Raw genomic sequence first — 20,410 nt, 5'->3', positions numbered from 1 at the left:
CTCAAAATCTTTAAAATATTTTTAAGACAGAAGTAGATAAGTTCTGAGGGACAAAAACAATCACACCAAGTCAGTACTTAACAGCAATTGGCATTTAAAACCTTAAAAAAATTCAAGTCAATGAGAAACTGGGGAAACTATCCAATAGTTAGAGTCATTCCTAGCATAAAGCAAGATAGTTGCGGTTGTCAGATGTCAATCATATAAATTTCTGCAAGAGTTTCTCAGGGTAATGTCCTATGCCCAACTAATTTTATCTGCCTTAATCAATGATCTGCTCTCCATCATAAATGGGAATGTTCGTAAATAATTACAGTGTTCAGTAGCACTCTCATTTCCTCAGATGAGGAGCTATACCAAATGTAATAAGATCCCAGTGGTGCCTGCTTGCTGTATCAAAAGTTCGCTGTTCTACCTCCTTGCCAGTGTGTGTTGTGTTGCTGGGTCTGTTGCAGCCTCTTATAATTTGGCAATCCTGGTTTCATTCCAGCAGTGAATCATGTTTCTTGGGGCAGCACGGTGGCTCAGCCGTTAGCACTGCTGCCTCTCAGCCCCAGGGACCCGGGTTCAATTCCAGCCTCAGGTCACTGTCTGTGTGGAGTTTGCACATTCTTCCTGTGTCCGCGTGAGTTTCCTCCGGGTGCTCCTGTTTCCTCCCACAGTCCAAATATGTGTAGGTCAGGTGAATTGGCCATGCTAAATAGTGTCAGATGCATTAGTCAGAGGGAAATGGGTCTGGGTGGGTTACTCTTCAGAGGGTCGGTGTGGACTTGTTGGGCCGAAAGGCTCGTTTCCACACTGTAGGGAATCTAATCTAAACCTGAACAAATTCAGGCTCCATGTGATAAATGTCAAATAAAATGTACTTACCATTGCCAATAAGAGAAAATCTAAATTTCCTTTTGAAGTTCTACAGCATTAACTTAATTAAACTCTGTATCATCAGTATTCTGGTGGTCACCAGGATCAGAAACTCAAACGAACCAACCACAAACAGTGTGGCTACACTAGCAGGTCAGAGGTTGGGTATTCTGCAGCAAGTAATTCAACTCTATTCCACAAAAGCAGAAACAGACCTCAATCATATCAGTCACAGGAATAATGGAGAAGGTCAAAATGCCCAAAACCCATTTCTATGCCTATTTTTGAATGTTCTAATGCCAAAGGATTGAACAGAAGTCGAATGATAGAAGTCCTGAGAGCAGTTTTGGGTCCAGTATCTTAGGATATGCTGGCATTGGAGTTGTTCAGGGGAGGTTTACAAGAATGATCCTGGAGATGAAGAACTTGTCATATCAGGAGGGGTTTGGGGGATGCTGGTGGAAATGGATCTCATTGAAATTTATGGAATTCTGAGAGGCTTGGATAAACTGGTCATGGAGAAGGTGTTTACACCAGTACAAGAAACTAGACCTAAGTGCACAGCCTCAGAGGGTGAAGGGATAACCTATGGACCTGAGATGAGGAAGCATTCCTTCAGCCAGAGAGCAGTGAATCTATGGAACTCATAGCCAAGTGACTTCAAGGTAAGAGATGGAGATTGATTCCCTTGCTAATCAAGAAGCTAAGGGTATGTGGGAAAAGGCAAGAGAATGGGGTTGAGAAATATATCAGCCATGATCAAATGGTGGAGCAGACTCAATGGGCCAAATACTATTTTACAGTCTTATGATACTCTAACACTGTCAAACTTCCCTAAAGACTACATTCTTCAACTACTAAAGATGCAACTCTGTTCCTTCCTTTGTTATTCAACATGGCTGCAAATGTGTTGCTGGTCAAAGCACAGCAGGTTAGGCAGCATCTCAGGAATAGAGAATTCGACGTTTCGACTATTCTCTATTCCTGAGATGCTGCCTAACCTGCTGTGCTTTGACCAGCAACACATTTGCAGCTGTGATCTCCAGCATCTGCAGACCTCATTTTTTATTCAACATGGCAATCATTTTAAGGTCCAAAGCACCGCCAGTGGAAGGAAATTAAAGGCATTATCCAACAGAACCGCAAAGCTGAAGAACACATTTTTATCCCCTGTTGCAATATGCAAGACAGCATTAACTTGGAACATTACCTGTAAATTAACATGAAAGTACACAAAGAATATGAATGTTGTAATAAAACAATAAAATTAAAATCAATAATAAGTTTCTTGAAGCATGCAATAATCCTACTTTGCCAGTCAATATTTCATGACATCATTTATACGCCTCCCTAAACCTGCTAGTTTTAAGGTTGGCAAAATTTCTTTACTTAATATGCTACCTACAATGTATCCATCAATATGTTTTATGCAACATCGTAAAAGGACAATTTGTTCATTTCACAAGCATAAACAGCTTTCCAGCATATAATAAGCCGAAAAAATGTAATACTTAATTGCAAATTAACAATTACCTTATAAAACCATCAACTGAAGCTTTCCCAATAACTCAATCAGTAAATACACCACAGTGTGGCACTGACACACACAAAAATGAGAAATTAGTATCAGCAAGAATAATTTAAGAACTATTACTTTTGGCCTTAATCTGTTGGAGTAAAAAAATGTGATTATGCAATTCAAATTAAGAACTTCCACTCACTACATGTTATATGAAAACATGTACATTAGCTACAAGGCACAAGTCAAATGTCTAATAGAAAACAATAAACTTGTCTTGATGCGTGTGTGCACATCAACATCATTCACCACCTTAAAAATTCACTTCCTCCAACACTTATTACAAAAAAGTGGAGTGCACCAATTCAGTAAGTTTTCATCAATTTCCTATTTCAAATCCGTGCTTCTACCACCTTGGGCAACCACCAGTACCATTACTTCCAAGTTCCCACTAAGAAACCTAAGTGTGGAAACAGGCCCTTCGTCCCAACAAGTCCACACCGATCCTCTGAAGTGTATCCTACTCCGACCCATTCCCCTACATTTACCCCTGACTGATGCACCTAAACTATACATCCTTGAACACTATAGGCAATTTAGCACAGCAAATTCACCTACCTACAGGGACAGAGTTGCCAGAGGCTGGAATCGAACCTGGGTCCCTGGTGCTGTGAGGCAGCAGTGCTGACCACTGAACCACCATGCCGATGTCTGTGTAGTTTAGAGCTCATTTGAACTAGTAGCACATCAATTTCAATCGGTGACTTTGAAGGGGGTATAATGATCAACTTTTATGCATGTCTGCAGCCCTGGTGATTTCTTTTAAGAATAGTATGAGAAAGCCAATCCTGACGTGTTGTGGGGTCTTGATTTCATTGGGGCAAGTTTTTATAACAGTGAAATAATCAATTGTGTATTAATCTCTCTGTTTAGAAGGTCAAAAAGTGACCCTATTTTTCCCCTTCTGATTAGGGGAAGAACCCACGGGTTGGAAAAAATTAAAGCTTTTGCATTTCTGTTTGGCAGGCTTGCAGAAATCTTGGCTGAAGCTCAATATAAAGAAGTTCTCTCTGACAAAGGGAGATAGTTTAGAACTGTTAAGAAATAGATTACCTCAGTGTAAAGAGGTTGGTTTTAAAATTCAAGTTTAGAAGTATTTTGTTAAAATCCTGAAGAGGTTATTTGAAGCTGAGAAATCTACGCTTTATGAAATTTCAAGGAAGAGATGATCAGATTCTCAAAGACAAAAAATTGAAGCCACAATTAAAATCAAACCCGATGTGTTAGAGAAGGGAATGCACACCGATGACAGTATAGGCTGTTCTGTTATAAAGACGCATTTAGTTACTATGAATTTAGTTACTATGTGGGAGGCACTGTGGCACAGTGGTTAGCACTGCTGCCTCACAGCGCCAGAGACCCGGGCTCAATTCCCGACTCAGGCGACTGACTGTGTGGAGTTTGCACATTCTCCCAGCGTCTGCGTGGGTTTCCTTCGGGTGCTCCGGTTTCCTCCCACAGTCCAAAGATGTGCAGGTCAGGTGAATTGGCCAAGCTAGATTGCCTGTAGTGTTAGGTAAAAGGGATAAATGCAGGGGAATGGGTGGATTGCGCTTTGGTGGGTCGGTGTGGACTTGTTGGGCCGAAGGGCTTGTTTCCACCTGTAAGTAATCGAATCTAATCTAATTCATGGTAATGCGATTGATGAACTGGGAACACCATTCGTACACTATGAACTTTTAAAACGTGTTGACTATAAAGTGATTACAGCGCCAACACTAAGTGCTGTTTCTAAAGCATGATTTTTCTGTGAATTTTTATGAAGTTGAAGTCATGTACTGTACCTTTAAGAGAGAGTGAATGCTGTTCTGCACTGAGAGTTGACAAGAGCAGTCTCAGTGTACTGGAAAATGAAAAAAAATGTAAGATTTAGCTGTGAAATAGACACCCAAGTTGGTTGCTGTTTTGACAATTCGAATTTAACCAGTTTAAATTACGTCCCAAGATACTAAAATCCAACTGAGTTTGAATTTATTGTTTTGCTAACATCAAACCAATGAGACAATCCGATGTTAGGGGTATAAAAATGCAGACATTTTGAAAGTCAGGCAGAATAACTGCCATCGAGAAAGACCCAAAAGATTGGAACACAATCGAAAGATACCTTTTCACATGAAACATATTCGCAGTTAGAAAAAAAGGACGATGACCCAGGGAGATCTTCTGTCAGAAGAAAGACATAGACGATGACAGCTGCTGTATGGTTTTCAAATTAAGCTGATGTAATTTAATACGTTTTATTGGAGCAGTATATTGGAGATAAGGAATAAGCAGTTAAGAGAAAGGGGGGCTTAGAGTTATGAATAACTGTTGTTTAATGTTCAATTTTAAGAGTTAAAGAATAAATTGATTTTATTTTCTTTAAACTGTGAAATTTGGGAGTTTTCTGATACTCATATTTTAACAGGTTATGAGGAAAGGTTATCTTTTCTGGGTGCTTGGTTCAATTAATAGAAGGGTTCACAGCCGTGTCACAACATCTGTAATGTGGGGTTGCACAAGAATGCAACCATCACATCATGAGAGAACTACCTGTACTATAAAGAAATACAGTTGTGACAAAGTCAGAGTCATTCAGTAGGGAAAGAGACCCTTCGGTCCAACTCATCCATGCTGACCCAGTTTCCCAAAATAGACTTGTCGCATTTTCCTGTGTTTAGCCCATATTCCTCTAAACCATCGCTATTCACGTACTTATCTAAATGTTTTTTTAAAAATATTGTACCTTTATCTGCACCTACCATTTCCCTGGAAGGTCATTCCACAAATGAACCACAGAGAGAAAAGTTCCCCTGAGGTCCGTTTTAAATCTTTCTCCTCTCAACTTAAAAATATGCCCCTCAGTTTTGAGCTCCCCTACCCTCAGAAGAAGATCTTTGCTATTCATTTTATCTATGTCCCTCATGATTTTATAAACTTTATAAAAGGTCACCCCTCAAACTCTTATGCTAGAGTGAACAAAATCCAACCTATCCAGCCCCTCCTTTTAACTCAAAACCTCCATGCATTCTTTTCTGAACCCTCTCCAATTTAGTAATATCCATCCTATCGCTGGGCTACCTGTACACAATACTCCAAAAGTGCCCTCACCAACATGTTGTCCAACCTCAACAAAAGATCCCACTCCCACACTCAATGGTTTGAGCAATGAAAGCCAGCCTGCTAAACGCCTTCTGAATCACCCGGTCTACCTATGATGCAACTTTCAAGGAACTATGTACCCGAACATCTAAGTCTCTCTGTTTGACAGCATTACCCAAAGACCTACCATTAACAGTATGTCTTGTCCCTTGTTTGTTTTACCAAATGTAATATCTCGCATTTATCCAAATTAAATTGGCAGGTAAGACATGGTGGGCATCACGGAGACGTGGCTGCAAAGGGGATCAGGATTGGGAGCTGAATATTCAAAGATATACATTCTTTCGAAGGCAGATGGGCAGAGTGGGTGGGGTTGACCTAATAGCAAGAAATGAAATTAAATCAACAGTAAGAAACAAGTCGGGTCAGATGGTGTAGAATCAGTATGGGTAAAATTGAGGAACCACAAAAAAGTAAAAAAAAACACATAATTGGAGTCATTTATAGGCCTCCAAATACCCAGGAGCTCAGGCATAAGATACATCAGGAGATAGAAATCATGCATAGGAAAGGCAAAGATGATGATCATGGGGATTTCAATATGCAGGTGGACTGGGAAGTTCAGGTTTGTAGTGGATTACGAGAAAGGGAACTTATGGAATATCTACGAGATGGCTTTTTTGAGCAGCTTGTGACAGAGCCCACGAGGGAAAAGGCAATACTGAATTTAGTGTTGCGCAATAAGGCAGACTTGCTAAGGAAGCTTAAGGTGAAGGAACTCTGAGAAAGCAGTGATCGTAACATGAACAAATTTACTCCTCAATTTGAGAGAAAGAGAAAAGATAGAATTAGAGGTAACAGTATTTCAGCTTAAAAAAGACAACTAAAGCGGGATAATGGAGGAGCTGGTCGAAATGACTGGGAGAGGAGCCTAGCAGGAAAAGACAGTGGAACAGTAATGGAAGGAATTTCTGGCAGTAATTCAGAAGACACAGCAGAGATTCAGAGAGAGGAAAAAGAAGCATGGTACAGGGAGGATGAGGCAACCATGGCTGACAAGACAAGTCAGGGATAGCATAAAGGCAAAAGAGAAAGCATACAAAGTTGTGAAGGGCAATAGGAAACCAGGGAATTAGGAAGCTTACAAAGACAACCAGAGGACAACAGAAAAAGGAATCAGGAGGGAGAAGATTATTTGAGGGTAAGCTAGCCAGTAATATAAAAGATTGTAGGAGCTTCTTTAGATATACAAAGGGCAAAAGAAAGGCAAAAGTGGACATTGGGCCACTGGAAAATTATGCAGGACAGATAGTAGTGGTGAACAAAGAAATGGCTGGGGAACTGAATAATTACTTCATGTCAGTCTTCTCAATGGATGACATGAGTAATTTCCCAAAACTTCAGGAGTGAGGGGACAGAGTGGAATATGATGGATTTCACCAAGGAGAAGGTGCTAGAAAAACTGAATGACCCGAGTGTGGATAAATCACTTGGATCAGATGGACTACACTCCAGAGTTCTAAGGGAGACAGCTGAAAAGATAGTGGAGGTGTTAGTAGTAATCTTTCAGGAATCACCAGTCAGGTAACATCCCAAAGGACGGGAAAATCACTAACATAACACCCTTTTTTAAGAAAGGGACTAAGGCAGATGACACAAAATTACAGATCAATTAGCCTAACTTTGGTCGTGGGCAGATGCCTGGATTCCATTGTGAAGGATGAGATTTCTGAATACTTGGAAGTATATGGTAAACTAGGGCAAGTCAGCATGGTTTCATCAAGAGAAGGTCATGCCTAACAAATCTGCTAGAATTCTTTGAGAAAGTAATGAGCAGATTAAACCAAGGAGAGCCAATGGATGTTATCCAAGTGGAATTCAAGGCGGCCTTTGTCAAGGCTCCATGGTATGAAAAGAAAGGTGCTAGCATGGATAGAAGGCTGGCTGATAGGCAAGAAGCAGAAAGTGAGGATAACAGGGGCCCTTCTCAGGGTGACAGCTGGTGACAAGTGCTGTTCCACAAGGCTTGGTGTTGAGACAACTTTTCACTTTAATACATTAACAACCTAGATGAAGGAACTGAGGGCATTCTGGCTAAGTTTGCAGATAATACAAAGATAGGTAGAGGGACAGATATCACTGAGGACATGGGGAGGTTGCAGTAGATTTGGACAGGTCAGGAGAGTGGGCAAAGTAGTGCCAGATGGGAGTACAACATGGGAAAGTGTGAGGTAATGCACCTGGGTAGGAAGACATGGACTATTTTCTAAATGGGGAGAAAATTCAGAAGTCTGAAGTGCAAAAGAGACTTGGGGCTTCTAGTCCAGGATTCTCTCAAGGTAAACTTGCAGGTTGAGACATTTGTCAACCTGGCATTTATTTTGAGAGGACTTGAATATAGAAGCAGGCATGTACTTCTGGGGCTCTAAAAGGCTCTGGTTAAGCCACATTTGGAATATTGCGCATTGTTTTGAGACCCATATCTCACGAAGGATGTACTGGCCCTGGAGTGCATTCAGAGGAGGTTCATGAGAATAGCTCCAGAAATGAAATGCTTCACAAGAGGACCATTTGAGGACTCTGGGTCTATACTTGGAGTTTATAAGAATTTGGGGGGGGGGGGGGTAAATCTAATTGAAACATACAGAATACTGAATGGCCTGGAGAGAGTAGAGGTTGGGAAGATACTTCCAGTGGTAGGAGAGATTAGGACGTCAGGACTGCCTTAATTAATCTATGCAATTCACTGCCACAAAAGGCTTTGGAGGCCAGGTCATTGAGTACATGTAAGATGGAGATAGATTCTTGATTGTAAAGGGGATCAAGGGTTATGGGGAGAAAGTAGGAGAATGAGGTTGAAAAACTTATCAGCCAGACTTGATGAGCTGAATGACTTAATTTCTGCTCCTGTCTCTTATGGTCTTAAACTCCATCTACCATTCCTCAGCCCACTGGCCCAACTGATCAAGATCTCTTTGCACTTTGAGATCATCTCTTTTACCGTCAACTACACCAATTTTGGGATCATCCGCAAACTTACTAACCATGCTTCCTAAATTCGATCCAACTCGTTTATATAAATGGCGAACAAATGGACAAAGGTCAGAAATCAAACACCACCAGGTTTTGTCCAACTGCACCTGACGAAGGGGCAATGCACTGAAAGCTTGGTGATTTCAAATAAACCTGCTGGACTATGTTAAAAATGACACCATGTTATTTTGTCCACCCCAATCCAACACCAGCAGCTCCACATGAACAACAGTGGACCTGGAACCAATTCCTGCAGAACACCAGTGGTCACAGCCCTACAGTCCAAAAACAACCCTTCATCACCACCCTCTATCACCTTCATCCCAATTTTGTATCCAAGTGGCAAGCTCTCCCTGAAACCCATGTGATCTAATTTTACAAGTCAGTCTACCATGCAAAACCTTTTCAAAAGGTTTTAGTCATCCATATCGACAATGCCTACCATTCTGCCATCAGTTAGTTTAATTACATCCTCAAAAAATTCAATCAAGTTTGAGAGACATTATTTCCCATGCACAAAGCCATGCTAACTATCATTTGCCTCTCCAAATTCATTTAAATCCTATCTCTTAGAATCCACAACTGATGTCATATTTACTGGTCTATAGTTGACTTCTCCTCACAGCCTTTCTTAAATAAAGGCACAACATTAGCCACCCTTCAGTCCTCCGGCACATAGAGTCAGAATTTGCCTTCCACATTCATACACAACCCCTATCCTTTTCCATAACTTAAAGTTAATAAAATTATGATCACTGGTCCCAAAGTGCTCCCCAACTAACACTTCAGCCACTTGCCTTGCCTTATTATCTAACAGAAGGTCAAGTTTTGTTCTTTCTCTACTAAATACATTTACATATTTGATACAAGAAACATTTTTCTTGAACACATTTAACAAATTCTTCAACATCCAAGCCCTAACACTAAAATACCCTACTGTTACAGACCCATTATTCTTACATATACGAGATCCCTCGACATATTTGCTCCTCAGTTTCCTGCTATTGGGAGGGGGAGGTGGGGGGCGCCTAAAGAATAATCCCATCAAGGCGATCATCCCCTTCTTATTTCTGACTCCCACACATATAGCTTCACTGGATGGCCCCTCAAATATCCTCTAAGTACAACAGTAATGCTTTCCCTAATCGAAAATGTCACTCCCCTCTCTTGTCTCCCTTTCTATCCATCCTATAGCATCTGTACGCCAGAACATTAAGCTTCCAGTCCTATCCATAGCTCAGCCAGGTTTCTGTAATAGGCAGAAGTAGGTACTGCAGATGCTGGAGATTAGAGTCAAGATTACAGTAGGACTAGAAAAGCACAGCAAGGTCAGGCAGCAGGAAAATCAATGTTTTGAGCAAAAGCCCTTCATCACGAAGGCTATTACTTGTTTCTGTATTAGCCATGTCTCAGTTCCATGTTCCCCTACATGCAAAGTTCATCGGCCTTACGTTAAGGCCCCATGCACTGAAATAAACAGTTTAATTCTTCAGTATCACCTTGTTCTCGGACTTGCTCATCTGCCATTTCTAATTAATTTGCTATCTAACTTTAGAACCATTCTGATCTGTCTTTCTATTCTCAAAACTACTCAAGATCCAAAGTTTGTGTGAAGATTTGTAGCTCGGGTGCTCGTTGGTGTGGTTCTGTTCGCCGAGCTGGGAGTTTTTGTTGCAAACATTTCGTCCCCTTTCTAGGTGACATCTTCAGTGCTTGGGAGCCTCCTGTGAAGCGCTTCTGTGCTGATTCCTCCGGCATAAGCCAGTATAAATGCCGGAGGAATCAGCACAGAAGCGCTTCACAGGAGGCTCCCAAGCACTGAAGATGTTACCGAGAAAGGGGACGAAACGTTTGCAACAAAAACTCCCAGCTTGGCGAACAGAACCACAACTACTTAAGATCCAATTCCTGCTACTAGCCTAGTTTAAAGGATCCCGAATAGAGCTAGCAAATCCCCTTGCTAGGATATTCGTCATGCTCCACTTCAGGTGAAACCCATCCCTTTTGAACAGGTCTCTTCTGATCCAAAAGAGATCCCAATTATCTAAAAATCTGAATATCTGCCCACTGAACCATCTCATCATCCATCTATCTGCCCTATCCTCTCATTCCTGCTCTCACTGGCATGTAGCAACAGGAGTAATCCAGAAATTATTACTTTCAAAAGGTTCTTCTTTTAAATCTCACACATAATTCACTCACTGTGCAAAGCCTCAACCCTTTCCCAAACTATGTCGTTCCTACAAAGATGTACAACGTCCACCTTCTCACTCTTGCTTTTGACAATATGCTGAAACTGCTTTGAGACATCCTTGAATCTGACACCAGGGAGGCAACATACCAGCCTGAATTCTCACACATAGCTGCAAAATCTCCTTTTCATGTCCCTGACAGGACAGTTCCTTATTATAATTATTCTCCTAAATTTGAGGAACTTAGCTTCATAAAGGACTCATTCTTGGTGCCCAAGATCTAGCTGCCTCTTCTATTGTCCACTGAACAACCATCCTCCCCCAACAGTAGCCAAAACAGTATATCTGTTGGATAGGAATAGCCAAAATGACTCCTGCACTACCATCTTACCTCTCCTGACAGTCACCCATCTATCTATTTGAACTTGTAGTGTGACCATCTCTATAAATCTAACCATCACAATCTATGCCTTCTATATGGTCCTCAGTGACTCCAACTGCCTCGCCAGCCAATCTAAATGATCTGATGAGACAAATCCAAACATCTCCTGCACAGTCTACAGTGACAGTCAACTGTTCTCTAATTTCCCCTATCTCACAGGAAGATCATATCATAATTGCCCCTTAAAATGTGATAACAGACTTGCCCAAGACAATCCAAACTTTTCTCAAAAACAACATTTGTAAATTGATTATTGCTGACACTACCATGCTGGGAGAACTTAAAGCCTATATTCCATAAGGTCTAAAAGAAGCAATTCTAAACACTTTTTCAGAAGAAAAATCTACCCTTCCCTTACCCAAGGATTTTAAATTCTTAAAATCGACCAGTTAGCTTAAAATCCTGGCAACCGAAAACAGCCTCCTCCATCTCTCAGTTCTCTGGCTCTGAGTAAAGATGTGTTGATCCTTCCAAATACTAGATTCAGCCTTACAAAAATAAATGGATCCAGGAGCTTGTTACACATTATTTAAACTGCTACTAAGAAACTCTCGACAAACATGAAGAAAAGGTTAATCTTCCACATTCTGTGCACATAAAATAAAAGTCTCTTAGAGTAACCGACATCTCGACAAAACATGTGGATTGACCTTTCCCAAACTCCATTTAAACCAACCTTCCCTTCATTATGTTTTATTTTGGAATACTCATTGATGGAATTGTATTTCACCATCCTGTAAAACTTCGCCTACATGTAAATAGTTGGATTCATCTGATTTCTTTTTGAGCAATAAACTTGTGTTTTGGGGTTAAACAAATCTGCTGCATTGTACACTTGCCTTTTAGTGAAATACTACCTGACTAAAGTGAAACAAAGGCAAATATGATCTATTTAGCTAGATTTCAGCATAGGATCAGACTTGTTCAATAATAACATCAGTTGGAAATCATACCACCATCCTGGCCTGGAAATATTTCACTATTCCTTCTGACTTCAACATGCCAAATCTTGGAACTTTCTATCCAATAGAATGTACACCTACACCACAGACTACAGTGAATCAAGTTGGTGGTAAGGCAATAACCCTGCTAGTGATGCCCACACTCCATGAACAAATAAAGAGGTGAAGGAACCACCAACTCCCATCAGGATATCAAGCTCTTCTTTGAAACATACAGAGACCCAATGTAATTTAATTCCAAAAGTTTTATTCACATCGATGGCACAGTGGTCAGCACTGCTGCCTCACAGCGCCAGAGACCCGGGTTCAATTCCCGCCTCATGCGACTGCCTGAGTTTGCACATTCTCCCAGTGTCTGCGTGGGTTTCCTCCCACAGTCCAAAAAAGTGCAGGTTAGGTGAATTGGCCATGCTAAATTGCCCGTAGTGTTAGATGTAGGGGAATAAGTCTGGGTGGGTTGTGCTTCGGTAAGTTGGTGTGGACTTGTTGGGCCGAAAGGCCAGTTTCTACACTGCAAGTAATCTAATCTAATCATGTGTGTTTTCAGACATCAAAGTACTACCTGGAAAGGCTGGTAATTGTACTGCCTTCAAGATTCCTAGAGAAGTCATGCATATTTTTGATACAGCACATTTGAAATCCTTAACCTGAAAACTTAATCTGATTAGTTAAACATTTTTTAAAAGTGTTAAATACGTTTATGATAATGATTTAATGTTTCTATTTTATCTGCACTTGGGGGAAGGCAACTCTTTATGTAATGAATTGAAGTATCAATTTTACAAAGATGCTAAATTTCAGACATTGCACCGATTACAAAAACATTTTTAACCTTACCTAAGCATCAAATGATGCAATTACATAATTGTTCTGCTAATTCTCACTATTGAAATTTAGACCTAGATACTGAAAGACTTTAAGAAACAGGAAGAGTAGGCCATTCTGACTTTCGAGCCTGCTCTGTCATTCAATAGGTTCATGACTGATGTAATATTTGTTGCATCCAATTTCCTGCAACTTCAGACTCCCCTAATGATCAAAAATCTATTTCAGCCCTAAATATACACAAAGAGCTCTCTGTGGCAAGGAGTTCCAAACACACTCTACCCTCAAAAAAGAAATCCCTCCTCAGCTCAGTCTTAAATTGCCTCTTTATTCTGAGGCTATGCCCTCTGGTCCTAGATTCTCCCATGAGGGAAGACATCTCAGTATTTTTCCTGTCAGGCCCCTTAAAAATCCTGTATGTTTCAAGTATTACTGCCTTGAGGGGGAAGAAAGACTTGAAGAATATCAAGTAAATTTAAATAATCAGCATTTCACTTTGTCCAAGCAATGGATATCACATGTTAGAGAACACAATTCAGAACACAACTTCACAAGTTGCATAATTTAATAAAATTTAGAAATTCCATGCAATCTGACTGAAGCGATAAATCCCAAGTTATGTTCCAGATAGAAAAATATTTTAAAAATTAAAACAAAAAGCTGCAACTTTTATTTTATATTTCACATTATTACTATCAACCCACATGAGCAAGGGCGACAGAATGAGGCACATATGTATTATTATTTAGGAACCTGAATGTAATAAATAGCCAATAAATGATTCAGATGAAATCACAGTCTTACCTTAACAGAAGTTCTTTGGGTAACTTTTTATTTATTAGCGATTCATCATTGCTTGAGAAAACCTAAAAAAACCAAAAGAGTGTTTAGAAAACTAATATTTAATACTAAAAATGTCAAAATTATCCACATGAAATCTTAAACCTGAAAACTTAATTTGTAAACTTAATTATATGAAAATACTTTTATCAAAGTATTTAACATTTCTACTTTATCTGTGCTAAAAAGGGAAGCAACCCTTTGTATAATGTGTGGGAATATTAATTTTACAGAAGTACTTAGCACTGGTCACAAAAAGAAAAACTATCAGCATTCTTTTCAGGTGGAAAAATATCACACCATTAGAATAGGATTAGGCCAAAACAGCAACTGAAACGATAAAGCAATAGGTTTACACAAAGCCAAAAACATTGCAAAATGAACACTGACAAAAAAAACCAAGTGGCTGTTAAAAATTTATAATATTTAGATCCCAATGCTTAAACAATCCAATAAATGAGAAGAATTCTTGTTATGATATTTTCTCAGATGCATCAGAATCGCAGAGTGCAGATGGGGGTCACTTGACTCAGATTCTGCATTGGTTCGTTCAAAGAGTAATCCGATTTATAATACACCTCTGCTCTCTTTTTCTGTACCTTTCTCTTTCGAATATTTATAGACTTTCTTTTCAAGGCTCCCAATAAATCTATACCAACACTCTGTCAGCCAGTGCACTCCAAATCCTAAACAAGTTTAAGAACAGATTTAAATGAAAGGGCAGAAGGTTCATGGGAGATCTAAGGAAAATCTTTTTCACCCAGACGGTGGTACAAATTTGAAACTCAGTGCCTGTAAAAAGAGAGTGGGAGAGGCATAAATCCTCAAAATTTTAGAAGTATTTTGATGTGCACTTGTGATGCCAAGCCATACAAAAGTATAGGCCAAGTGCTGGAAAGTGTGTTTAGAATTGTTAGGTTTTTCAATGGCACAGACACCATGGACTGAAGGACCTTTAAATGTATTATTGATCTCTTGGAGTAGCTTCAGAGAGAAGTTTTTCATGATATCACCTCTGGCTCTTTTAACAATTACTGAAGTCTGTATCCTATTGTTGTCAATTTTTTATAGTCATTAGAAAGAGTTTATATTTACTAATTCTACTTGAGACTTTAAGGAGTTAAAATATTTATATGAAATATCCTCAGTCTTCTCTGCTTCTAGATTGCCCAGTGTTATATCCACCTAACTGCAGTGCCTCATTTCAGATACCACTCTCGCTAATTTGCCCCCTCTACAAAGCCTTCATATTGTTCCTAAAAACATTCCCACATGCGCATTTCATTCAAAAACTCTGAAACTGCCTTAACACACAAAACAAAATTTAAATTAATGGAAACAGCTTGTATTATAAATTCATCAGTCGACCTCCCCAAAGGACTTTACTCAGTTCAAAACAGACAAGGTAGGAGGATGCTTATACTGTATCCAAAAACATTGCGTAAAAAGAGACTAATAACTTGATTAACGCTTGTATTATTAATACTTTACGATGTAGACTACAACAATGAAATTTCAATAGCTTGGATATTTCAGACCATGGATATGCCTAAAATCTCATGACGACCGTCACCCACACCTTTCTTCCCCAAAACCATCCCACTATTGCTACCAGTGGCTTTGGTCTATTTAAAATTCATATGAAATTCACATGAAGTTTTAAACAAATATGCTTAGAATAAGACACATCACATAAAGCAAATCATAATAGCATTGACCGCCAGTTCTCGGAGCTGATAAACTTGGAAAAAATAGAACTTTCAAAAATATTGTATGAACTTTTTCAGTTATTTGGACTCATGTAACATTTGCATAAATAAAAGGTGGCTTAGTCTTAAAGAAAAGAAATTCACAGCGCAGATATTGGAAATCTGAAATAAAAATTTCTAACTGCTGGAAACACTCAGCAGATCAGAGAATCTCTGGAAAAGGGGAAGTACACCATAAAATATTATTAATAGTATATCATTGTTATTTTAAAACAAAGTTCTGGAATCACTCAAAGTAGAAAAGAAAAGAATACCTTTGTTTGCATCCCCCCCAAAAAAATTAAGATTACTTAATTGCAAAGGAACCCCTCTGGACAAGAAAGGGATATGAATCAATGGAATACAGAGGCAGTTCAGGTTGCGCAGATTACATGAATTGAACAGAAGTCACTTGAAAATCACAGGCCACTCAATAAAGATCACAGCTGATAATCGTCGCCACATAACCATCAACTCTCACATAGATCAAAAATTCTACACTGCCTTAAGTATCATGAACAAACAAGTCTCCACTGTTCCCTAGGGCAGAGAATTCACATGATCCTCCAAGAAGCAAAATTGCGCATCTCCATCTGAAACACACTAGTTAGGAAGTTTTGAGAAGATTCGTAGCTCAGTGTAGCACAGACCTACATCCAGAAACACGCTAGTTCTAGATTCCACAGTAAATATTCTTACAGCATAAACCCTTGTCAGGCCCACTCATTGAAATATAGATTCAATGACTTCACCTCTCATCTAAACTCCAATTAGCATATGGTCAAATTGATCAATCTTTCCTCATAAAAACAGCCCTAAATGAGTCAAGAGTTGATCAAGCTTTTTATCTGAAATTGAATGTGACATAAGAATGACCAGCAATAGGCAATTCAGCTCCTCAAGCCTGCACCTTCATTTGGTACAATCAAATCTGATCTCATCTTGGCCTCAAATCTGCTTTTCTGTCTGTTCTCCATACTCTTTCAACCCATTATTAAATTTTTAAAATCTATCACCTCCTTAAAATTTACGTAATGCCCCAGCATCCACTGCACTCTGGGGCAGTGAATTTCACAACCACCTCAGAAGTAACTTCCCCTCAGCTGCTTTACATCAGACACACCTCATCCTAAGACTACGACCTCTCGTTCTAGCTTGGCCCACAAGAAAACAAGGTCGCGACATCAACTTTGTCAATCCCCTTGAGCATCTTATATACCTCAATTAGATCTCATCTCTTTCTTCTCAACTCCATGCAGTGTAGACCTAAACTGCTCCAAAATCGCTCTTCATAAGATCAGATCAGATCAGATTAGATTAGATTAGATTACTTACAATCTAGTGAACTGCCTTCAGCACAACTTCATCCCTCAAGTAAGGGGATCAAAACTTTCTGCAATACTCAGGGTGGGATCTCACTAATGCCTGGCACAGCAGCAGCAACACTTCAGTCTATCAGACAAATGATAGCCCCAACTCTAAGAAGAAAACTGCAATACACTCCCCACAGGAGCAAGAAAAGCACTGGATAAACTCCAAAAAAGGGACAAGAACATAGAACATTGTGCTATTACCAGAGAAAGGAAGGAAGATGGTGATAATCAAAAGAAACTAGTACATGGAGAAAGCAAATGAATTACTCAGCGATACTGCTACTCACCAACAGCTGGGAATAGACCTAACCCCATAATTCAAGTAAAGGATTACTATGACACTAAAGCAACTACACAGTGCAGGAAACATCCACAAAACTGACCAACAAAAGATGAAATTCGACCAGATTCTATAGATTACCCAAGGTTCACAAAGCAGGAATGCCCCCCCAACCCTCAAACCTATTGCCAAGGAGTTGCCAACAACACAAACACCTAACAGAATACTCCAACCACTCATCCCAAGAGTTCCTTATCATCAGAAACACAATAGAAGAGGATTAAATAATTATTTCATTTGATGTAACAGCATTCTTCATATCTATAGACATCGACCTAGCCAATGATACCTTTGCCACATTATTGGACCAAGCATTTACTAGTATACCAGACGACACCAAGCAACATCAACAAGAACAGCATACTAAAATTACTAGATCTATGCCTCAACTCACTTTACATTCAATTGACAAGTATACAGATAAATCAACAGCACACCAGTGGAGTCCCCGATATCAGGGCTGATAACAGAAGCAGTAATGCAATGTGAGAGACAGACCTCCCCACTATCCAACCCAAACTGTGGTTCTGGTATACAGATGACACCTTTGTCAATGTTCGACATATACCATTAGAAGAAACCCACAACCACATCAATTACATCCTCCCTGGAACAAAGTTCACTAATGAAAAGGAAAAGTACAGCAGACTCCCGTTCCTGTGTGTATTAGTAGAACACACATCTACTAGGCAACTCCAGACCAGTGTGTACAAGAACACCCATACTGACCAGATACGGAATTATAACAATCACCCCTGCACATACAAATTTAAATGGGCAAGGACACACTACAGCAACCCAGAACTTTATAAGCCAAATCACCTATTCAAACGAAATAGGTACCCGAAGAGGACTATCCTCTGGTACTTATGGGACAAACTCAAAAGGAGAAAACATTACATGACCACGCACGATAATAACCAAATGATACAAAGACATAGCAGAGATAATTACATTATTCATACCCATGAGAAGCTTAGTGGCCCACAAACCAGTTAACAACTTCCAACAGCTCCTTACAAAAGGTTAAGACCCAAGACCCGACACCCACACCCAACAGGACAAATGTTACCTACAAGATATTCTACAAAGACTGTGAAAAAGACTACATAGGACAAACAGGAAGAAAACTGACCATACGAGCGCATAAACATCAGCTGGCAGTGCCAGACATGACCAGCACTCTCATTTCCAGCCACAAAGTCAACGAAGGACACAAAATTCAACTGTGACAATGTAACCATCCTAGCACAGGCAAAACAAGACACTCCAGAGAATTCCTTGAAGCCTGACAGTTCAACCAGAACTCAAATCAATAGACACATTGAACTGGACCCCATATACCAACCACTCACATATAGAACCAGAAGTATCCAAACAGAGACACATCAATACCAGGCAAGACAGAGCAGCAACACCTTATAAAAGGTGCACTGATAATGTTACCTAGCGAGGCAATGAAACATTTGCAAAAAACCACATCAACTCAGCAAGTGAACCCACAGCTTCACGCTTCCCAACTTTTATACTCTATTCCTTTAGCAATAAATGCAAAAATTCTATTTGTCTCCTTTATTACTTTTACCTGCAGGAGAAAGTGAGGATTGCGATTGCTGGAGATCAAAGCTGAAAATGTGTTGCTGGAAAAGCGCAGCAGGTCATGCAGCATCTAAAGAGCAGGAGAATCGACGTTTCGGGCATGAGCCCTTCTTCAGGAATGAGGAAAGTGTGCCAAGTGTACCTTTACCTGCATACTATTTTTGACAATTCATGCACAGAGAATGCCCAGATCTCTCTGCAACAAAGCACTCTGAAGTTTCTCTCCATTTAGATAATAAGTTGCCTTTCTATTCTTCCAACCAAAACGGATAACCTCACACTTATCTATGTTAAACTTCACCTGCCAAATTTTGGACCATTCACCGGAGTTATCCATTTCCATTTAAAAGTTTATTTCTTACTTTTCCATATATTTTAATATCACATAAAAAGTTGTTATAGTACTTTCTATCCCTACATCCAAGTCATTAATACAGATTGTAAATGGTTGGGGTCCAAAGACCTAACCCTGACATCCTACTAATTACATTCTAACAGCCAGAAAAAGAACCACTTATCCTGACTCTGTTTCTTGCTGTTTAACCAATCTCGATCCAAACTAATAAATTATTCCTCACCTCATGTGATCTTACCTGGGGACTTCTCTGCCTTCAATCCCAATTGTATGCTTAGTACTTTTTCCCCCTAGCAATGAAGAATATCTAAGTTCCTCCCTTCCTAAAACCTGTGCAATACCTGTTACGATTGGGATGGCACTAGCGTCTTTCACTGTGAAAGTTGAAGCAAAATATTGATTTAGTTTTTCCTCCATTTTGTGATCCCCTCTCTTAACTCCCCAATCTTATCCTCCAAAGAACCAACATTCACGTTTGCTACTCTATTCCCTTTTACAAACTGATAAAAGCTTTTGCTCTTTATTATACTTTGCACTAATTTTCTTTCATATTTTATCTTTGCTCTTTTTGAGAACTTCTTTTCAGTAATCTTTTGTTGATCTTTAAAAAAAAGGTTTCCCAACCTGCCAGTTGCAATGTCAACTATAATTCGTCAAAATGTCCTTCCCTGACGTATCACATTTATAGCTCAGACTTTGCCTCATCAATTCGGAGTCAAAAAGGTCCTTGAGCTGCAGAAGCTAACAGCAAATGAGTTTGCCAAGGATGATACTACTGCCCCAAAGCTCTCACATTCTATAGAATATTACCTACACTACCATTTCCATCACTTTTAAATAACCATGGCTTTCTGTTGTGAAATTTCATTCAATTATTTGCAGTTCTAGTCAGTATTGAAAAAAAACTTTGAACTAAATAGAAATCAGGTGAAAACTCTGAACTAAAAAGAGTAATACCTAATACAAGAAGATGAGGTCATAAAAAAAATGCCTGTTATAGGCAGCCAGACAGAGCTCAATACACCGCAGATGATTGGAACAGTTCTGTCTGCATTAGAGAGAAAAAAACAAGCCACTTGGTAAGCCTCTAGTAAGTGCCCAAGGTCTTTCTATTTTAAAATGTTAAGAGTATACAAATTGGAGGCAAAATCTATGCAAATAAAGGCAGTACAAGTCCGTG

At 39.5% G+C, this 20,410-nt stretch overlaps 1 protein-coding gene across 1 annotated transcript in view; it reads right to left on the bottom strand.

Annotated features, from left to right (window-relative positions):
* The window catches only part of fbxl2 (F-box and leucine-rich repeat protein 2), a 182,195-nt gene that overhangs the window by 127,394 nt on the left and 34,391 nt on the right, over nucleotides 1–20,410 (bottom strand). The window contains exon 2 of the mRNA XM_060824199.1: nucleotides 13,780–13,841. Within this exon, the coding sequence (XP_060680182.1) occupies nucleotides 13,780–13,841 (62 nt within the window). The remainder of the gene's footprint in view (nucleotides 1–13,779; nucleotides 13,842–20,410) is intronic.

The sequence above is a fragment of the Hemiscyllium ocellatum genome, chromosome 4 (assembly GCF_020745735.1).
Source record: "Hemiscyllium ocellatum isolate sHemOce1 chromosome 4, sHemOce1.pat.X.cur, whole genome shotgun sequence".
Classification (NCBI taxonomy): Eukaryota; Metazoa; Chordata; class Chondrichthyes; order Orectolobiformes; family Hemiscylliidae; genus Hemiscyllium; species Hemiscyllium ocellatum.
This window is presented reverse-complemented; position numbering and strand designations above follow the sequence as displayed.